The sequence below is a fragment of the Camarhynchus parvulus genome, chromosome 12, assembly GCF_901933205.1.
Source record: "Camarhynchus parvulus chromosome 12, STF_HiC, whole genome shotgun sequence".
In the NCBI taxonomy this organism is placed as follows: domain Eukaryota; kingdom Metazoa; phylum Chordata; class Aves; order Passeriformes; family Thraupidae; genus Camarhynchus; species Camarhynchus parvulus.
The window spans coordinates 19474421-19497200 of record NC_044582.1 but is presented as its reverse complement, the minus strand read 5'-3'; the positions used below and the strand labels follow the sequence as shown (position 1 = coordinate 19497200).

At 51.7% G+C, this 22780-nt stretch overlaps 1 protein-coding gene across 3 annotated transcripts in view; it reads right to left on the bottom strand.

The window, feature by feature from the left end:
• Positions 1-6249: 6249 nt before the first annotated feature.
• Positions 6250-22780, bottom strand: part of GRM7 (glutamate metabotropic receptor 7) — a 193852-nt gene continuing 177321 nt past the window's right edge. For all 3 annotated transcript variants that reach the window (XM_030956622.1, XM_030956621.1, XM_030956623.1), the window contains one exon: positions 6250-7587. In XM_030956622.1, the coding sequence (XP_030812482.1) occupies positions 7538-7587 (50 nt within the window). In that variant the 3' untranslated portion in view covers positions 6250-7537. The remainder of the gene's footprint in view (positions 7588-22780) is intronic.

Below are 22780 nucleotides of genomic sequence, written 5' to 3'. Positions count from 1 at the left end.
AGGGAGGTTTGAGGTGATGGAGTTTCATCTGGCAGAGCCTGGCAGGCTCTTTCTCTGAAGTTAGCAGGCAGTTCTGGTTATGTTTTATATTTTATACAACCATTTATAACCATATATGCTCTCTATTTTATATACAGCCATTTTCCATGCAGGAGCTGTGTGGGACAGCTCTGCACAGAGCCCTGGCAGTCACTGGGGTGGCTGCTCTGCTCCAGCAGGAGGGACCAGGGCTCTGCTCAGCCCGGGGATGGGCAGGGGCTGGCAGCACTGGCATTTCCCCACAAGTTTTGTGTTTGCCCATTTCTGAACTTGGAGCCAAGCAGCACTGGGGCAGCAAGTGACAAAATTCGAGATCTTTGTTCTTAAAAGGTGTTTCTGCTGCAGGTATAAAGCACAGGTACAGTGCAGCAGGCAGAAGAAAGCCAATTTTATTCCTCTTGAGGGGATCAGTGTTCCACAGTAGGGAAAGTTCTGTATTCCCAGGTATCCTTTTATAAGCAGCATTTCATTATGGCCATTATCATAACAGGCCTCTTGCTCTCCTCTGTCAATATTTGGCTCTATCAGGCACTGTGTTATCTTGAAAGTGAAAAATCCATCATTGTGACAGAAGGGAAAAGATACAAGAACACCCAGCTGCTAATTTCTGTTTGAGGCTGGAGGCCCAGAAGGGCTTTGAGGAGCTGCTGCAGGTTGGCATTAATTGTGTGCTTGAGCAGGGCTGGCAGTGCCCTCGTGGGGCTCTGAAATCCCTTCTGCTGCTCTCAGGGGTAATTTGGAATGTTTGCAGTAACTGAATATTTGAAATAATAAATTGAATATTTGCAATAATCGAATATTTGCAATAATAATAAAATAATAAATGTCCAGCCAGCAGCTGCCCTTGGCTCCGTGTCCTGTCTGGGTTTGGGGTCCCGTGGGCCTGTGCAGCAGCCAAGAGGTGAAAAATGAGATGTGCCGAGAGTCTCCTCATGATGGCACCAGTGATGGGGTTGCAGTGACACTTCTGCCTGGAAAGAGACCTGTGGAGCCCCCGGCTGGCCCTGGCACAGCCGCCTGGCTCCTGCTGTGCTGGGAGGTGCAGCAGGGGATGGAGGAGGGCCCTGAGCAGAGCTGAGCCCCCTCCCGAGGCTCCCTCAGCCTCCAGAGTCCAGTCAGAGCCTTGGGCAGGCACTTCACTGCTGCTGGGAAAGCAGCATCCCCATAAAAACGTCCCCTGTCAGCCCAGGGAGGGGGAAAGTATTGTTAATTCCATCATTTGTGCAGGGAAAAGCAGCCAGGGGATTTCAGGCACACCCCTTTCATCCTGGGAAAACAGGTGGAGTGGTTTTGTTCCAGGGTGCCACAGCGCAGGGTGCACGCTGCAGGCTGCAGGGGGAACCAAGCCTCCAAAACTGCAGGTAATGGCTGCAGCTGCTGCTGCGAGAAGAGACAGAATCCCAGGGCTCAAAGCCTGTGCCAGGTGTCGGGAATAGAGCTGTGCCTTGTGCCTGCTGGCAGCAGAGAGGGGACGGCGTGCAGGAGCAGTGGGAGGCCAGCCTGGCCCCGAGTCCTTCTCTGGACAGAAGAGGCTCAGCACAGGCTCCCTGGCAGGGCAGGGCTGGGCACACACCACCAGTGATCCCCCTTTCGTGGGGCTGTAAAGGAAAGGTGGGGGGGGTTCAGAGAATTGTACAATGCACTGAGCTGGAAGGGACCCAAACTGAGGGCAAGGAAGGCAGACTTTGCAGACTTCAGGCAATACATTTAAATTTAAATTTAAATCCTTCTCCTGTTGGGCTGCTGGGATTTCCTGGCTGCCCTGGCCCCAGATCACCCGTGGCCCTGCCCTCCAATTCCTGCCTCCCTCACAGCAGTGGGGATGGAAGGGGGTCATGGAGGGGAATGAGAAAAGGGGAGAGAAAAATGGATAGAAATGGAGAAAATGACTTTTGAACAATTCATACATGCTCGTGCATCACTCATCAAAAGCAGCATTTTAAAAAGGTTAACACCTTGGCAGAGTTAATTGCTGTTCTTCCTCTTAAATTCCAGTGTAATTTCTGATTTCTTCCTCTGTTGTTGATCTTTCAGCTAAGTAGATTTTAAATAAAACAAATATTTATGCCAGTAAAGCACACAAGGGCTTCAATGTTTAAGTAAAGCAAAGCAATTGAAACTTTCTCGTGTAAATATTGAGGGAAAGCAAAGCAAACAAACCCAGAAACTCACATGGCTGAAGGAAACTGCCTTAAAAACCTGAGGTTACACTTCTCCTCCCATATAACTTCTTTATTTGATTTTATTTTATGTAAAAGGCACACGTGAGAGAGCAGATACAGGATTACACCAACTGAAAAGTTAAGAGCAAGGTTCACTGATCTCATGGTTCAATACAGTGGGAGACAGTGATTTTTATAAATTAAAGAGCAGAGATTGAGATGCATTCATCACAGATTAGCTGAGGTTCTGCCTTGAAGGGCTCACTGGAATGTGTGTGATGCCCATTGTTGTGCGAGGTGCTGGTTCCAGCTCTGAACAACAAGATAAAAGCTTGTGACAGGGAGAAAGAGCTGCTGTCATCGCTGGGTTTAATAAATCTGCTGCAGGGACAATAAGCCTGAGATAAACCCCACAAAGCCTCTTGCCTGGGAGTTCTGTTGGCAGGTGGGAAGGAAGGACGTCCTGACATTGTGGTGTGGGACTGTGCGCCTCTCTGGGCCGCTGGAACCTTCCTGGGGTCAGAGCAGAGGCTTTGGCATTGCCCGGGCACAGCCAGGGACTGGCTGGGGGAATAGGGCTGTGGGTCTGCCCAGTGCCACCCCCTGGCACCAGGCAGATCCTCAGCACCAAAAAACTGGAGGAGAAAATAAAGCTGAGATCATTCTTATGGGGAAAAAAAGGTGTTCTTCTTGGGTGGTATAAAATAACAGAATTTGCTGAAAATAAAATTTACTGGAAATGAATATGTGGGTTGGAAAAAGGCCTCCAAGATCATGAAGTCCAACTTTCAACCACCATGTCCATCAGCCATGTTGCAAAACGCCACATCTCATTTGATGAACTCTTCCAGGGATGGGAATGCCATCACTTCCCTGTTCCAGTGCTTGGCCAATTTTCAGAGAATAAATTTTTATTAATACAAAATAATAATTAAAATTAAATACTAATTTAATTTCTAATTTATAATATAATGTTAAAATTTAATTGTTAAAATTAAATAATGGTTAAAATTACTGTTTATGAATACTAAATAATTGTGGCTGCACCAAGGAGAGCAAATAGCAACCCTGCTCCCCCTGGGGCTCCCAGGGCACAGAAATGACCCTGCAAAGGCAGCCGTGCTCCCCCTGCCCGTAACCCTTCTCACACACACTGAATGATGATTGGCAGGTGATTGGCAGGTGATTGGCAGCTCTGGTGATTGGCAGGCTCCCGCTGCAGCAGGCAATGAAGTGGCAGCCCCAGATGGGGGAAGCTCCAATCCATTTGCTCCCAAGTAGAACCAAGGCCAAGGGCACAGCCCAGCCTGCCTGGGACTCTGGGTTTGTCACCTGTATTCAGCCACCACACTCCAAATGTCCCTTTCGAAGTGGTTTTGGGAAAGGCCTGGGACACTGAGGGCTGCTGATGGAATTCTGACTCCATGGGAGCCAGAGGCAAAGCTGGATGGAAGCAGCACCTCACCCCTCAGCCCTTATTAATCTATTAGAAATTATATTAATTATGCTGCTAGCACAAAAAGCAATTATCAAAATATTTTGCTAAACATCTTAAAAAATGTTATTTACCAAAACCCACTCAACTGTATCAAAGCCCTGACAAAAAGCTCTCTCAGAAATTAATAAATATGTTTGATTAGCACTTTCATGGATGCACAGATTCTGCATATGGGAGCATTATAGTGCATTTAATTATATATAAAGGCAATTAATGTCACAAATTAAGACTAAGCTCTGACTCGGGCTAAATAATTGTCATTATCTATCATACAACATGCCCAGAAAGCTTAACTCTGCAATGATTTTAATGAACAATAAACTTGGCATTTACATACCAAAACAATTTGATGTAATTCAGTCTCAATAATAAACGGCAACAAAAAAAATCACTCCCATTCTTGGGGAATTTTCTCCTTTCACGATCACAGGGGCGTTTTTCACAGCACATTTATCAGTTCCTCACCATGGGAAGGGAACATTTCCTTCTGCAGCTGGGTCCTACAGCACAGCCCGAGGGCAAGGGATGCTCCTGCCTCACAGCATCCCAGGAATCATCCCTGTCACTGGGGCTGATCTCCAGAGCAGGACAGCTCTCCATGGAGGTGTCCACAGCATCCCAGGAGTCACTGCAGGGACCAAACCAGCACAGAAACTCTGCAGGGACCAAACCAGTACAGAAACCGTGCAAGAACCAAACCAGTCCAGAAACTCTCCAAGAACCAAACCAGTATCATGACACCAGTGTGTACTCAGAGGGGAATGAGATGAAGCTGTTATGGGAACAATGGTAACACTGCACTGATGCTAAGTGCAGCCAATTGTAAAATAAAAGACTCTAAATGGAGTTAAAGGCTCGTGGTTCTGTGTTTGAAAAGGAGCTGTGTGGGTGTAATAGTGTGGTGCAGTTTGTGAAATAAAAATAAAAATTGATCCACAGTGCAGAGTGCAACATCTTCACCTTGTGTCAGCTCTTAAACCAGAGCCTTGCTGGGCTCAGGGACTTGCTTCAGAGTCTAATGCATAAAAATGGGGGTGGAAGTGATAAAATAATTCCTAATGCGTTCATTTTTTTTTTATTTTAATACAACTGACAGGATTATGTGGTGATAATCAGTTCTGTTTGTGTTGTAGCAGGATCTCTGCCTGCAATGGGATAGAACAACTCCACTAAGGCCCTGTCTGCAAAGCTGTCAGTGCTGGATGAAGGGGGGTCAGGCTGCTTTTGGGGTGAATAATGCTGAAGCCAGCCTGACTCATCAGTCCCAAAGTTGAATATCCTGAGGGGGAGTGAGGATGAGCTTGGGTCCAGCTGCATCCCAACTCCTCTCTGAGGAGTTTAGAAAGCTGGAGGGTCCCTTCTGCCTCTTGTGATTGAATGGGAGGGTTTCCCTAAAAACTGAGGACTTTGCCCAGGGCTCCCAATGTGCCCAGGACACGTGTATGTAACACGGAGTGGTCATGAGTGTACACATACACACAGAAAGAGATTTATGGCTGTGGAGGTACAGCTCCGAGAGAGCCATTAATGCACCCAGGGTTCCGCATTCCCCATCACCCCCTCTCAGCAGCACCCTTCCCTCTTTCCACCTCAGTCCCCCCCTTCACCGAAATAAAGTGAAAACCAAACCAATAAACCATTTTTTTCCATTCAGGAAAAAAAAAAAAAAAAGAGAGCCTCTGGGCAAGAAACATTTGTTTGATAGCAATGTACTTATTTAGCCCAATGCTGGCTCTGTCCCAGTGTTTGTGGGGAAAGGAAAAAGCTGCAGCACCTCTGCCTTCATTATTAGCTGGCTGGTGATTAGTTTGTTGCTAAGAAAGCCTTTACCTGGTGGAGTTCCATCCGGAGTCAGCTGCAGTTCATTGGAGGTGCAGAACGTCCCCAGGCCATGGCCGTGCAGAGCAGGCAGGCTGTGACACCCAGCTCTTCATCTCCCTGCGCCCTGTCGCAGCTGTCACAGCTCCTCCTGATGCTGATTAACTTCATCAGGATAAGTGATCAAGCTGTCTGCAGAAAATGGGAGGCTAAACACCTTCCCCAGGCTCCATCAGCGCAGCCGAGCCGTGGCTGCCATGCCGAAGGTGCTGCAGGTGCTGTGCTGCAAAGGCAATGAGTTTCCTCTCACCTCTTGCCTCAACTTCTCCCTTTTCCTGCCCCAGCTCACCCAGCCTGCGCCTGGCAGATTGACTCTGATTAATTGCTCACCTAATTACCGTCTGGCGTGCTGTTGAACGTGGTGTCCTTCAGAGGAGCCTCAGCAGCTGACAGCAGCTTTGCAGATACCAGACACTGACAGGAGGCTGGCACCCAGGGACTCCAGCTTGGCTTTCGGGGTTGGGACAGACCTTTAGAAGTCCCTTCCAAGCCCTTTTCCCCCTGCAATCAGCTGCCAGCTTCCCCAGGACTTTCTCCAGACCTGCTCCTTGTGTACAAGCCCCTCTGTGCTGGATTCCTGCATGTCTGACAATGCCATTAAATAAATGTTAAGTCACAAGGGGGAAGGGGGAGGGAACAACTGAAAAAATATATTTATTGGAGTAAATAAAAAAAAGTTAACCAAAATCCTTTATTGATACATTCTTGGATAATATCACAGGATCGAGAGAATGGAAAGGGAGGGAGGAGGTTGCGGCAAAGATTGGTTTCACTAAATTGGCACATAAGCAGCAAGATTAACGAAATTACTTATTACAAACAGTAGAAAACATACATGCTTCTGTAAGTCCTTATCACACTGGTCAATCATGGTGGGGCATCAACAAAGAAAAACCTCAAGACATGTAAAAGCCATATTCTTTCCTCCAAATATCCTAAGAATCATTGAAATTATTGCAAAATAGTCATATACCTTAAAGAAAAGAACAAAGTAGAACACAAATACAAATATCAAACATAAATTATTAACATGTACCATAAAATACATTACTGGCATGCATTCCAAAGATCAAGACCTCTACTAAAACTCAGCAAAAATCCTTCCTGCTTCCTCTGCAGCCCATCGGAGGTGTGAAGGGGGGGACAAACTTCGCCAGCACAGTTTTTGGTCTTTAAATTATTTTTTTGTTTGTTTGTTTGTTTAGTTAAAAAAAATAAGGTATATGGATTGCAGTGATACAAGAATAATAATACAAGTCATGTACACAGGTCTCAGATCCTCAGTGGTCGGTTGGTTTGAGAGGTGCCGAGAGCACAGGGCCTCAAGGAAACTGTGCATCCAAAAACAAACAGTGACCTCGGAACAACATGGATGGCAATATGCAAAAAATCCTCACAAACTGTACAGAGAGTTCAAAAACTTGCAGCCTGGAAGTACATAGAAAGACAGAATTAGCCCATTAGAGTCCAGAGCAGCCGAGTGCAGCCGGCCCAGGGAGCCGCTCCTGAGGCGCGGCCATGGTGGCCCTGAGGCCATGGTGGCCCTGAGGCCATGGTGGTCCCAAGGCTGGAGAGGCCCCAAGGCCATGGCAGTCCCAAGGCCATGGTGGATCCAAGGCCGTGGCAGCCCCAAGGCTGGAGAGGTTCCAAGACTGGAGAAACCCCAAGGCCACGGCGGCCCCAAGGCTATGGCGGCCCCAAGGCTATGGCGGCTCCAAGGCCATGGCGGCCCCAAGGCCACAGCGGTCCCAAGGCTGGAGAGGCCCCAAGGCCACGGTGTCCCCAAGGCCATGGCAGCCCTGAGGCCAGCGCCGTGCAGAGCCGGCAGCGATGGAGGAGATGCCGGGAGCGGCCTGGAGCCGGGCTCCTCTCGCCTCCCCCGTGCCCGGTTCCCCAGAGCCCGTGCGGGGAGCTCAGCGAGGCGGGTGGGCTGGTGGCCCGTGCCCCACGGCAGTTGGGCCTAGATCACCAGGTTGTTGTAGCTCACGTACTTCTTTTTTGCAGCAGGGCCTGCAAGAGAAGCAGACACGGGTCAGAGCCCACGGCCGAGCCCTTGGTGGGGCTGGCACTGCTCGGGGGGCACCGGGATGGGGACACACCAGGAATGGAGACATGCCTGTGATGGGGATGTGCCCAGGATGGGAACATGCCCGGGATGGGGATGTGCCCGGAATGGGGACATGCCAGGAATGAGGATGTGCTGGGAATGGGGACACACCAGAAACGGGACACACCAGGATGGGGACACACCAGAAACGGGACACACCAGGAATGGGGACACACCAGGAACTGGGGACACACCGAGATGGGGACACACCAGGATGGGGACACACCAGGAATTAGGGACACACAAGGAATTGGGGATGTGCCCAGGATGGGGACCCACCAGGATGGGGACCCACCAGGATGGGGACCCACCAGGAATGGGGACACACCAGGATGGGGACACAACAGGAACTGGGGACACACCGGGATGGGAACACACCAGGAATGGGGACACACCAGGATGGGGACACACCAGGAATTAGGGACACACCGGGAATTGGGGATGTGCCCAGGATGGGGACCCACCAGGATGGGGACCCACCAGGAATGGGGACACACCAGGATGGGGACACAACAGGAACTGGGGACACACCGGGATGGGAACACACCAGGAATGGGGACACACCAGGAATGGGAACACACCAGGAATGGGGACACACCGAGATGGGGACACACCAGGATGGGGACACACCAGGATGGGGACACACCAGGAATGGGGACACACCGAGATGGGGACACACCAGGATGGGGACACACCAGGATGGGGACACACCAGGATGGGGACAGCCGGTGGCTCCCGACCCCCCGCTCCCACCCACAGGACTCCGGGCAGGCGGCTCCCAGGTTAGCCCGAGCTCCAGCTCCAGCTCTGGCAATAAACAGAATTAGCAGGGATTGATTTTGTCAGGCTCCCGCAGTCTGGGTGACTGTGCTGCTGAGGCACCACAACCAGATCCTATTAAGATTTCTTTTTTACAAAAACAGTGACATTTCCTCCAACTTCTTAAATCTCCTGGGCTAAACTTGGCTTTTCTCATGGATAAAGTTGATTCTTATTCAACTTTTATGACTTCTGAGAATTTTTCAATATGAGGATGAAGGAACCAGCTTTCCTAATTATGACCTTCAAATCCAATCTGTTTGCAAACAGAAGGAAATCAGACCAGTCAGAAGGTTATGAGCGCAGCTACACGCTCCTGTCAGGAAAAGCTGCAAATATTTAACTGCAGCTGAACACAAAGCAAATGTTCTGCAGTACTCCGGCAACACTGACAGATCCAGGACACAGAATTGTGGAATATTCTGAGCTGGAAGGGATCAGCCAGCCCCTGGCCCTGCACAGACACCCCAGATCCCACCCTGGGCATCCCTGGCAGCTCCTGGAGCTCTGGCAGTTGTGCCCAGCACCCTCTGGGGATGAACCTTTCCCTGATATCCAGCCTAAACTCCACAGAGACCAAAAAGAGAGCCTGGATTTCCAGTTATCCCAGTTTGCTAAACCACTGTTTGCTAAATCCCACAGTCTTTGGGAGAATTTGGCATAACTTAAGCAGTTTGCTGAGTATTTCCAGCCTGCTAAGCTGGGGCAGACTCCACTCACACTTTGGATGAAGTTTTTAATGTGTTGTGTTTCATTTTAAACTTTCTCAAGAAGATTTAAGAGACACTGTGGAAGGAGAGGCGAGAACAACAATTGGATTTGTTCTGCAAATGTGCTTGTCAAACTTTATTGGGTTTGGGTCTCCTGGGGCTCCTCTCAGCCCCTCTGCAAAACCAGACCCAAATAGGACATGGCTCCCACAGGGCTCTGAGTGTCTGCCCTGCGTCCTCTGCATCTCCTGCATCTCTGCCAGCCCTGAACACCCCCTGCATCTCTGCCAGCCCTGAACACCCCCTGCATCTCTGCCTGCCCCTGAACACCCCCTGCATCTCTGCCAGCCCCTGAACACCCCCTGCATCTCTGCCCAAAGCTCCCCCAAGCCCTCAGAGACCAGACACAGCTCCCTCAGTTCCCCAGCCAGGCTGTGGTGTCCCCCAGGGGTGTCTCCCAGGCAGCAGCCAGACATCACTGCTGGCTTCTCAGAAACTCTCGTGCCCCAGCAATTCAGACTATTCTGAGTACAGAGCTCAGGGTGCAGCCCAGTATTTCCCATGGTGCTCAATGACAAAAACAAAGACAGGATTTTAGTCCCAGGTATTTCCAAGATGGACATGTAGGAACCTCACGTGGAGCTGCAGCCCTTGGCAATATTATCCTGCAACCCTGATTCAGCTCTTCCCTCGTGCCCCAGACCGGAGTCAGTGCTGTCTGCTCAATCAAGGACTGATCCCACTGAGGGCTGATCATCTTCAGCTCCCATTAACTTCCCCTGCACACGAAGGTGTTCAACATCTGCCAGGATAAAACTCATTATCCTTCAAGGCTACACTACAAATACCCAATAAACTGGGGAATGCTATTAAACGCTGAAGAAGGGTAAAATGAGCCTGGGAAAAAAATGTCATTATGGAACAGGCTGCAGAGTAATTCCATGTATTATTTTGTGATGCACTTCACCTTTATCCATTACATGCTCCAATTTCAGGGAGCAGCAGCGTTTCTATGACAAATTTAGATGCGCCCACTGCGAGTTCAGATCATGCCACCCCTCCAGTGCCCCCCAGTATTACTGGGGCTCCCAGCAAAACCAGTCCTTCTGCTGGTGAGTTTTCTCACCAGTTCAGCCCCAGCACTCCTTCCTCACTTCCAACGGGACCAGGAACCCCCGTGCCAAAGGGATGGGGCCAAGGAGCGCTGTGGGTACCTGGATGGGCTCTGAGACGGTGACACAAGCCTTGGCACGGCCCCGCCTCACCAGGATAATGGAGTTGACAAAAGCATCACCCGTAATTCAGATGAAATGCTCAATAAAAGCCGCGGGGTTATTTTCAGAGAGGAAAGACAACCTTCCTTGTTGAAAGGCTGTTAGGTCAGGGGCAATCATGTCCCTGGTGGCTCTGCTGCATTTCCCCTCTCTGCTCCTGCACCAGCTCCAGCAATCCGCGGCTCTGTGCAACTTCCAACACATCCCAGGCCTGGACAGCTCAGGAGACACAGTCTGCCTCGATAATGAATCCTCCTGAGTCACAGCTCATCATTGTCACCGGCAATTAGCACCAGGTATGGATTTGATTTTCCTCAAAGAAATTAATTTACATGAAAATGGGGGACGCTAATGAACCATCAGCGCTGCCACGCTTTAATGCAGCATTGCCTGCTCCTTACACGGGACAGATACAGATCTCACTCGCTCCGCTGCTGTTCTGCTAAAGGGTGACGGCTCCGACAGCGAGCACAGATTGGCCTCTCGCGAACAGCATCCACGTGTTCATTAATTAATTAATGAATTAATAGCCAGGGAATGACGGCAGCCTCGGCCGGCCGCTGCTTTGGGGGCGCTGGCAGCGAGCCGAGAGCAGCATCCGCGCTGCCGGGACATCCCGGGAATGCCCAGGGCACCACCGGGCTAACCCTCGGGTTTGGGCGCCCAAAGCGGTGCAGGAAGGAAAGATCCCGGCTGCTGCCTGCCTGTGCGCGAATAACGCTGCTCCGGAGGCATGGGCACCGTGTCACTGCCTTGGGAAAAAAGGACACCTTCCAAAAGAGCCCTAAGCACCTTAAGAAGGGGTTTCCTGTCACAGTTAGAGACGAGCGCCCTTTTCTGCTAATTTCCCGCTAATTAGTGGCGAAGAGTGACAATGCCAGTAGAAGGAAGGAGCAGGAGGGACCGCTGAGGGACACAGGTGGGCACAGCCAGGACCTGTGCACAGGCACAGGCGACCCCACAGAGACACAGAACCACCAGGGATGGAAAAACCAGCGAGTCCGACCTTCAGCCAGCACCAGCACAGCCACCAGAGCTGCAGGTGAAAGCAAACAGTGCTCCTGAGAGCAGCACGTGAAAGCAAACAGTGCTCCTGAGAGCACAACAACGCAGTCCTTTCCAGCAGTGGGGGCACTGACAGCCCACACCCTTCCAGAAGTGAGGAACAGGATGGGGAACAGCTGCATCTCCCTGCCAGTAACACATCAAAAACAAATACACAGAAGCAAAAATCCTCTTTGGACTTATGAGTTTCATCACTTGACTGGTTTTCATTATCTTGGGCACAGGTCACAAAGAAAGGAGCTCCCACAGCCCCCCAGAGCCAGGCAGAGCTGTCAATACTGACTCAGAGCGAGATGTAATCACTTGCACTTCAATTTTATGCGCATTTGTAACCTCTTCCATGCTTAAAGAGCAAAGATTTACAGTGCAAGAAATGAATTTTATTGCAGCCCCCAGGCATCTCGAGCTATCAAATGCATGAAACATCATCTCAGCATTCCCAGCTCCGAGCGGGGACGGACATGGGGATGGCTCCGAGCCTGGAACTCCTGCTCTGATTCCTCTGCAGTCACTGGGGCAGATAATGCTCAGCTCCTCTCTTCCATTCTTTCATTTCCTTAATTCTGGCTTAGCAGCCCATATCATTTGTGCCAGGCAGAGCAGAGGCTGATTATTAAATCCTACTCCTAGTCCATCTAAAAGCAAAATGGAGCTGCGTGGCTTTTCCTCGATCTCTGCCAGAAAGACAGAGCTCTCCCCATGCTCTGCTGCCTTCAAATTGGGGAATTTAGATGAGAGCCAGATGAAAGCAACAGGCCTAAATGATTCTACATGCTTGCCCAAACCCCAACAAATGGAATGAAGCTTGGAGAAAATAATTTTAAATTTGGGATCTAAATGTAAATGGATTGTTCTTTCACATTTTGACATCTCTCTTGTTGTGCTGCCACAGTGTTCTGGCACCTTCTCAGGTCTCTCAGTGGCTACACTGCACAGAGCCATTGCACTGCCTGTGCTGCAGGGTCCCTCCAGCCTGTGGCTTTGGTACACAGGAGCAGTGCAATGTCCTGTTTGAATAACAGAATGCAAGTAAATTAAATAATTAAATAACGAATAGAACATCAGAAGTGTGCTCCTCCCCAGTTGCTTCTTCTCCTAGAAATTCTGTCCTCAGCTGTCAGGCTCCCCTGCCACGGCTGGTGCAGCAGCACAGCCAGGAGCAGCAGTGGCATTCCAGGTGTGGGAGATCCTCAGCACATCCCAGACAGAAACAGGCAGGGCAGGGTGCTAAAACCATCCCTGCTGTTTCCTGATTGCGGATTTCCTGGGACACAACTGCTCAGGTGGCACCTGGGGATGAGCTGGACAGGGCTGGATGTGCCAGCCACAGGACAGGCTCAGGTGCCACAACGCTCAGACCTGGGGGCAGCTGCCCCTCCTGGGCAAAACACATCCCTGAGGAATGTCACCAAACTCCTCTGGCAGGAGACAGCCCCGTGGCACGGGCTAAGCTCTGCTCCAAGGAGAGGTGAAGGACAGATGTGATAGGTGAAGGACAGATGTGTGCCTGCACTCATTCCCAGGGGCTGTAAGCGGGATGGGGTCAGGCTGGGATATCCCGAACACCAGCTGTGCAGTGCTCTGCTTGTCCCTGGCCAGAGGTGGCACTGGCCACGTGTGAGCCCCTCAGCAGGGCCAGGGCCAGCTCTGTGCACACAAACACAGCTCCTTGTCCATCTCTGCTGGGCTGGTTCCTCTGCCAGCCTCAATGAGCTGCCCTGCTAACTGCAGGGGTGATCTGCAGGGCCTGCAGAGACAGACCCTGCTCCAGCTCCTGGGATCAGGGCTCAGAGATCAGGGATCAGCTCCTCCAGCCACCCCTCGGCCTTGGGGGGTTACCAGGGGGCACCTGGGGAGACCAGTGCAGAGATGAACCTCCCCCCCTGGGCCACCAACACAAACGGGACTTTGAGTCACAGAACAGAGCCTGGCTGTTCATGGCCTGGAAAATCTGCAGGGTTGTGCCAGAAACAGAACTATGGGATTGAGATTTTGAGTCAGGAAATAAAACCGATAGAGGAGGATTACTTGTACCCTTCCAAATAAAAGCTAAAATCAACGAAGCACAGCACTGCTGAGGAACATCCATCTCAGGCACCTTTGGCTGTCTCCCTATCTCCTGTTTGGCTGCATCTCTCCCCATCTCCTCCTTGTCTGCTTTGCAGATAACAACTGGTGTGTCAGGGGAAGCTGAGAGCGTCTGCCCCATCAGGATCAGGGGATGGGCAGCAGGAAGGCTGATCAACACCTCCAGCCCTGAAGGACTGCAGGGGGCACAGGCAGAGCTGTGCTTGTGTCTCACAGGGATGGGGGACAGAAATCCTGCTCTGAGAGGACGTGGGGATGGAGCCAGGGGCCAAAGGAGCCACTGCACAACGCTCACACCAATCCAGCCCCAGAGCCTCACCTGCACCAGGTCACGTGGAGCTGGAAAGGTGCTCAGGAGCTTAGGAAATGTGTTTCCAAATGTTTATGAGATTATGGCAGGGAAGAAACAAACCCAACTCATATTCCTTAATTGGAGCCAGCGGTACAGAAAACCTGCTAATTCCAACTCCATTTCTACTGCTGCTGTTTGAGTGCTGTGGACTGCAAAGATAACAAATGGAAGCAAATTATTTTCACCTGCTTAAAACAAAGTCATTAACAGCACTTTGGTTATCTTACCTGGAAAGCCAGGCTCTGCAGAGAGCTGTTAGAGCCAAGTGTGAAAACAGTTTGCATGAAACATAATTAAAATAGTGATGCACCTCAGAGCTGATGGCTGGAAAAAACACCTCTGCCTCCAAGGCAGTGCGCCTGGGGGTGTAGCCGCTTGCCCCAACCCCTGGAAAACAGGGTGCTGCCCCCAGCACGCTGTGCCTGCTCCACACTCTGCCTCCTGCCGCTGAGCTGCTGTGGGCAACTCCTCCCAGGGACTGCTTCTCCCAGCAAACGCCTTGTCCCCAATCCCCCTATCGGCACAAGCAGGGCTCTGTGGCTCACCCTCCTCCCCAGTGCCCAGCTCACAACTCCCCCCTGATTCCCAGCTCACAACTGCTCCTGATCCCAGCTCACAACCCCCCAATGATTCCCAGTCAACTCCTCCCGATACCCATCTCACATTACTCCCCAGTGCCCAAATCCTCGATACCGAGACTGCTCCCGATATCCGAGCTCACATCTCCTCCCAGAGACCCAGCTCACAACCCTCCCCAGTGTCCCAATGCCTTCACAACTCTCCCGATATCCCAGCTCACAACTCCTCCCCAGTGTCCCAGCTCACAATTCCTCCCCGATATCCCAGCTCACAACTCCTCCCCGATATCCCAGCTCACAACTCCTCCCCAGTGTCCCAGCTCACAACTCCTCCCCAGTGTCCCAGCTCACAACTCCTCCCCAAATCCCCAGTTCCCAGCTCACAACTCCCCCCCATTCCCAGCTCACAACTCCTCCCCGATATCCCAGCTAAATTCCCGATATCCCAGCTCACAACTCCTCCCCGATATCCCAGCTCACAACTCCTCCCCAGTGTCCCAGCTCCCCCTGCCCTCTTGCAGTGGGAAGCCATCCCCCTGCCCTGTCCCCCCAGTATTCCCCCCCCTTTCTTGCCAGCCCCTCCAGGCTCCAGAGGCCACACTCAGGTCACCTGCAGCCTCTCTCCAGCACTGCCAGCTCTCCCAGCCTGCCATGGTTATACAGTCATCACACAGCAATATTTTCTTACTCACCCCCAGGAACTCCTCTCCCTTCCTGCCAGCTGGCCTGCTCCAGCTCCTTGGCAAAGGGTTGCAAGTAACAAACATCTTAACAGGAAAATCAAGGATGTTCATGAGGTGCAAGAGACTCAATTCAGTGGAAAATGTATTCCTGGTGTACAACTGTGTTACACAGTGTCTGACAAAATTACACTCTGAGCTGCACTGTTAAACTGCCCCATTTTGCTGCAATCAACACTTAATTTTTTAGCAGAAAGTCTTGATTTCAAATACCCTGGAAATGTTTAACAGCTGCTATTAATGAGAGCCCAGATTTAATGCAGGGCTCTTTATCCCAGGGACATGATAAGCATTGTGACAAGTGGTGTAACTATGGCAACTTTATCTTTCCTGTTTCTTCTTCCCCTGAGCAGCAGGAGCAGGCACCTCGGTGGCTGCAGTGCCAGACTGCTCCCAGCTGAGAGCCAGAGCTCTGGGTCACTGAGGGCAGCTCAGGCAAACCTCCCAGCCGGGCTGGGCTGCCTTCCTCCCCTCTTCCCTGTGCCCATGCTGTGCTTCATGGGCATTACACGTGTTTAACCTGCTCCCTTCCTGTTCTTTCATTTTCCCCTGGCTGGAAAGGAACCCCTGCCTCTGCCCCCTGCTGCCAGAGCCCAAACAAGCCCAGCCCAAAGCCAAACACCTCTCTGGAAGGGCAAAGGATGCTCTGCTCTAATGAACGGCACAGCTCTCTGGGGGATGCACATTTCCCTCCCTGAAGCCAGAAGGGACAAACAGCCCCTGTGGTGCTCTCCAGAGTGCCGGGTGTGACAGCAGTACCACATTTCCTTCCCTGAAGTCAGCAAGGAGAAACAGCCCCTGTGGTGCTCTCCAGAGTGCCGGGTGTGACAGCAGTGCTGGGAGAGAGGAGCACGCAGAAACCCCAATTTCTGAGTGTTTGCTTGGATTTGCTGCTGCTTGCTGGCCCTCAAAAGCCAAACCAACCCAGGCCCTGCACAAATATATTCTGTTTGCACTCTGTGAGAGCACAGACCAAGCCCTGCCTCACTCCAGTGATCCCTGCAGGGACACAGCAGGGCTGGGCTGGGCTCCTTCTCTGCCTGCTCCACCCTCCCCAGAGCTGCTGGGGTTTTGTGTTTGCTTCCCACAAGGTGACAAACACATCAAGGTTTGCACAGCCTCACCAAAGGCACACAGTGAGGCAGGAGCTGAGATTTTTTGCTGTTCTTACACAACCTGAGCAGTTTTCTCCATACTTGCAATCATGCCCACCAAAACTGCCTGGATTTGTGTGTTTGAGAAATTAATTTTGCTGCAATATTGCTTGAGGTTTGTTCTCCTTTTTACCCCATCATTATTAGAATTTCCTTTTTGAACTCACTTGCCAAATTTTCATTAGATCTGTGAAAAGCATGGCCCTTCCAGCCTCTGGTGCTGCTGCTGGGAGCTGTCTGCAGCTGGGAGCTGCTCCCAAAGCCTGGGCTCCAGTGGTTTCAGGGGATGGAGGGGATGGAGGGGAGGCTGTGCAGTGTGATCTGCTATCTCCAGCTCCTTTCCTGAGGCAGGAGGGATGGGAGGGAGCCCTGCAGCACAGGCTGAGCCCTGACATCTGCCCTGCCTGGGAGAAAGGGAGGCACTCCACCTCTGTGGGACACAGGAGAGCCAAAAGCTGTGTCTTCTCCCTGATATTACAATTCAGAGATGTGACAGAATCTCCCTCAGAGGATGTAAGGAGTGGTAAATTAGTCAAAGGGAGAACTAATTTCAGAGCTGCTGAGAGTTTGTTAAGCAAAGAAGTGAGAGGGACTGGTCTGTGAGGTACAGCTGTATCTGCTCACTCCTCTCCAAGATTTCTCAGGGAAAAAGATCACAGAAGAAGACAGAAAATGTGGAATGAACAATGAATACTTACACACTAACTAATCCTAATTTGTGCTCCCAGACATCCATCTACTACACAGCTTTTAATATCCCAGGTGCTTCTAGCCATGGGTGTGTTTTTATTCACACATCAGACTCGAAGGGGATGGTTTAAGTGCCCTCAGAATTTCAATTTTTAAAAAAGGAAACGGTCTGGCACTTGCCTGCACATTACAATCTTGTATTGTGTACAGTCATGAGAGGTGTGAGACAGTCTGCAGATAATTAATATGGGAGCTGGCAACTATATGGATGTACCATCAAAAGTAATTCTTTTTAGATGTAAAAAAGAAAGTAACATGATCCCCAAATGCTCAGACAGCAGGGAATGTTCTTCGCTGAGGGCTGGAGCCCCTCTGGAGCCAGGCTGGCAGAGCTGGGGGTGCTCACCTGGAGGGGAGCAGCTCCAGGGAGAGCTCAGAGCCCCCAGAGGGGCTCCAGGGGAGCTGCACAGGGACTGGGGAAAGGGATGGAGGGACAGGGCACAGGGAATGGCCCCCACTGCCAGAGGGCAGGGCTGGATGGGATATTGGGAATTGGGAATTGTCCCTGGCAGGGTGGGCAGGCCCTGGCACAGGGTGCCCAGAGCAGCTGGGGCTGCCCCTGCATCCCTGGCAGTGCCCACGGGCAGGATGCACCTCTGTGCAGTACTTTTAACATAAGCACATCACCATTAGAAGGAATTGGTGATGTTTAGTTTTCCAGTCAGCTGTTCCAGAAGCAAAATAGATGCAGTGAAGGGCTGTCAAAGCCTTTCAGTTATCAATTTTGAGTGCAAATTCTCATTTCTTAGCAGCCTCCCCTGAACAGAAAATCCCTCAAGTGAGGTTAAACACGGAGTATTTTCTCAGGCTGAAACTGGCCAGATTTAAAACAAAAATGACACTTCAATCCAGCAAATAATGATTCCATAGCACACACTGGAGGCTGATGAGCTACAGAGCATCTCACAGCTCAGACCCAGAGCCTGCAAAGGCTGACTGTCCCCAGGTGTTCTCATGGGCTGCTCCTGGCCTGGGGCACCCTGGGGCAGCCTGGCCTGTGAGCAGGAGCAGAACAGGCACGGAATTGGGGGGCACCTGAACCATTTCCCCCTTCCAACAGCAGCCCAGGTCAGTCTGAGACAGGTCAGAGCTCCTCGCACATCAGTTCCTCACTGGAACCCAGAAACTGCACTTCTCCTCAGGGCAGCTGTGCCCACGGCAGGCAGGGACTCCACAGTGCTGCTGCACAGGCTGTGCCAGCCCTGGCAGCGCCCTGGCTCCCAACGCCACTGGAATCAGCGTTCCATGGTGTCTGTGTCCAGTTCCCCAAGCCCTGGAGTCAATCAGCACTCCATGGTATCCATGTCCAGCCCCCCAAACCCTGGAGTCAACCAGCACTGCCTGGTGTCCATCCAGTCCCCCAAACCCTGGAATCAATCAGCACTCCATGGTATCCATGTCCAGCCCCCCAAACCCTGGAATCAATCAGCACTGCCTGGTGTCCATCCAGTCCCCCAAACCCTGGAATCAATCAGCACTCCATGGTATCCATGTCCAGTCCCCCAAACCCTGGAATCAATCAGCACTCCATAGTATCCATGTCCCCCCCCCCCCAAACCCTGGAATCAATCAGCACTGCCTGGTGCCCATGTCCATGCCCAGAGCCTGGCACAGCCCCGGCCATGCCCATCCCTGCAGGACCTGCTGGGGATGCTCTCCCTGCCCCAAGCAGTGCCTGGCCAGCCTGGCACACCCAGCTGCAGGATGCAGCTCTGCAGAAGCCTCAGCTGCCTCCTTGCCTTGCTCACTGATGGACATTCCTTCCCTCACACCTAGCACGTGTTTTCCAAGCCTGGTATTTCCATCAGCCTCAGGAGCAGAGAAGCCCTATTTGTCACTCGCAGGAAACAATTTAGAGCCTTTCAAAGCCATCTCCCTGTGCATCACAAGCAGAAATTGATACAGTCACGTCAGGGCTCAGCTCTGCTCATTCCTACTACAAACACCTTACCAGCAGAACAAGTGTCAATTTACAAGCAGGCTGATGTTTGCTGCTGGCCAGCTTTGTTTTTAATACACTGCATTGTTTCATGCTGCTTGTTGTTTTGTATTCCTGGGAGAACAAATGAAAGCAGCAGCCAGGGCTGCAGGAGCTGGAGCAGCAGTGCTGGGATGGAAAACAACCTGGAGCAGAGGAGCACTGGCAGGACCAGCACAAGCCCAAAGCATCCCTGGTTTGGGATGAAAAGCATTTTCAAAGCTTCTCCGGACCAAATTTTAAAATCTGCTTAAAGAATCTGAGTGGCCAGTTGCTTTTTATAGGACTGGGATGACAGAGTTATTTGTGTGCCTTTGCAGACAGCAATTCCTTACATTATTCCCACTATTACATAGAAATAAATGAATTTTAGAATCTGAGCTCCTAATTATTTTTTGTGCCATTTTTAAAAAAAGTTTGCTATTAAAAAAACTATTTCTCCTGAGATTTAGATGTCTTCCATCTCTGTCTTTCTCATCTCCTTCCTTTAGCAATCTCATCTCCGCAGAGCTGCCCTTTCCTTCTCCTCTTTCATTTGCAGGAGGCTTTGAGTGGCCCCTTGTCCTGCTGGCGCTTTGTCCCATTTCCCCAGCCCAGCCCTGCCCTGGGATGCTCCGGGTCACGCCGGGGTCCATGAGAGCTTCAGCCTCCCCTCCTGCCTGCCTGAGCTGGGAGCTGCCACAATGGCCCTGGTTCAAATACAATCCAAACCAATTTGGGCTCTCGGGAGGACTGAATTGATGCTGGAGCTGGGGCAATTTACACCAGCCAGAGATATTGGTAATTTCTTTTCCTGTGACTCAGAGACTCAATTCAAGCAACATTCCAACCTTTGCTGATAGAAGTTCTCACCTATTAGGGCCACGCTAAACACTCGGAAGGCTGAATACAGTGATTTTCCCAGCCCTCAGAGCACAGCAGCACAGGAACCAGGTCAGGTACAAGCTTTTGTACCTGGGCAAAGCCCCTGAGCACGCAGAAAACTGTGAAAATACTTATTCATGCTTGGCAATCATTTCTGTGCAGTATCAAAGGCTTCCTGACCCCTCTGTGCCCCTGGGAAAGCAGGAATTCCTGGCTGCTGCAGTCACAAATATCACAGGAGCTCACACATCACCAGATCACCACGAGGCAGCCACAACACCAGGAAAAGCCAGCCCTCAAAAATTGTTCACTCAGTTCCACCCACTCAGTGTCACTGGGCTGCCCTGGGGAAAAGCAGCTTTTCAAACCTTTTGGGGCCATGGCCAGCTTTGGTGCTGGCGAGGACTCAGAAAACACTGCCTTAGCTGTCAGGTCTGGGAGCCAGAATTCACTTTTGATCATTTGTTTGTTCATTTTTAAACAAATTCCATCCTCAAAGGCTTTATCGGGGTCCAGCTCCAGTGGTGGGCAGGGGGAGAGCTCTCAGACTCATGTCAGGGTCTCCCCTTTCCCCAGCAAACCCCCCATGGCAGCTTTTGGTAATGGGTTTGTGAACAATTTTTAAGTTAGATTTCTTTTTAAACACAGCTGCACTAATGAACATTTCTCATATAATTATGTATATAATAAAAATAGTCACAACAATCATAATCACCATCATAATGTGAGAATAAAGTAAGAAAAGCTCAGTTTTCCTTACCTTTTTGGAAAGCAGGCAAAAGCTATACAGTAGGTGGAAGAGTGTACCAAGTAACAGACTTTTGAACACTCTTTCTTACTGGTGGTATGGAGTCTACAGGGAAAGTAAATACATTGAATGTAGCATGGGTCTGGGCACGAGGAACGCTCCCAGCCTGCCCTGCCACGAGCCCTGGCACTCCTCTGCCTCCCTCTGGGGTCTGGGGGCACCAGCACAGGAGTCAGCCCTGGCAGCACAGGAATCAGCCCTGGCAGCACAGGAGTCAGCCCTGGCAGCACACAGGAGTCAGCCCTGGCAGCACAGGAATCAGCACAGGAATCAGCACAGCAGTCAGCCCTGGCAGCACAGGAATCAGCCCAGGAATCAGCACAGGAATCAGCCCAGGAGTCAGCCCTGGCAGCACAGGAATCAGCCCTGGCAGCACAGAAATCAGCCCTGGCAGCACAGGAATCAGCACAGGAATCAGCCCTGGCAGCACAGGAATCAGCCCAGGAGTCAGCCCTGGCAGCACAGGAATCAGCCCTGTCAGCACAGGAATCAGCACAGGAATCAGCACAGGAATCAGCACAGGAATCAGCACAGGAATCAGCCCTGGCAGCACAGGAATCAGCCCAGGAATCAGCCCGGCAGCACAGGAATCAGCACAGGAGTCAGCACAGGAATCAGCACAGGAATCAGCACAGGAATCAGCCCAGGAATCAGCCCTGGCAGCACAGGAATCAGCACAGGAATCAGCCCCGGCAGCCCCAGAGAAGCCAGGCCAGGGGCTCAGGTACCTCGCACCACAGGAGCAGCTCTCTCAGGAGGGCAGGGCTGGCCGAACTGACTTTTCTCTGCTCTGCCCCGAACCAACCTGGGATGTTTTGGCTGCAGTTGCAGACCCCCTGTCCCTCCTCAGCCCCTCACAGGTTCCCTGGCATCACCAAGAGCCATTTGAGTGCTTTCCTCAGGAAGGGGGAAGCAGTAATTACATGTAAATCTCAGCAGAAGCTAAGCATGGGTTCTGACACTGCTCCTGCAGCAGAAACTGGAGCAGACAGCCCAGCAGGGCCCTCCACCTGCTGCACCTCAGGCTCCACCAGAAACACCTTCCCAAAGGGTGAAATTCCAGCAAAGCCCCACAGGAGCAGAGCAAGCTCATCCCAGGGCTGGGAGCTGCTGTGCCCCACGTCCCGCTGATCCTCAGCAGGGAAAGCTGCAGTGAGGGACAGCAGGCACCTCCAGATGGCAAACAAGAGTGATTAGGAGACTCCTCCTAAATGGATTGGAAGGCTGGGCCCTAATACACCCCGTTCAGCAGGAGAGCCCTCCCAGGTGTGGCTCTCCCAGGGATCCCCAGGCAATCTCACACAGCCAGCCCCATTCCCCTGGCAGCTGGGACATGAGGTCACTGCTCTGCCAGGGGTTCTCCTCTCATGGTAATCAATCAGTGCCTCCCTCTGGAGTCACTCCAAACCCTCTCCCAGGTGCTCTGCACATGTCTGAGCCTCAGTCTCAGCAGATTGCCCCTGTGCAGAGGTTCCACAGGATGAGCATCCCCTGCTCCTGGGCAGCCACTCAGGAGTTCCCAGACCTTCAGCCCGACATGGACATCTGCAGCCCACTGCCACACAGGGGTCTGGGCTGGGAGGGACCCCAGAGCCCACCCAGGGCCACCCCTGCCATGGCAGGGACACCTCCCACTGCCCCAGGTGCTCCAGCCCCAGTGTCCAGCCTGGCCTTGGGCACTGCCAGGGATCCAGGGCAGCCCCAGCTGCTCTGATCTATTAAAGATCTGCTAAAACCTGGAGATTTTTTCAAGGCTATTTCTCTGTAAAACCACCCACATTTTGCTTGTGCTTTAACTGTGGCCTGTGAGCAGGAGAGGCCACAAATGTGGGCTCAGCCCCACATTTCCAGGGTTTGGGGGTCCATGGGTCCTGTGCTGGTGCTCCCTGGGCTGGGACAGGGGAACACTCATGGAA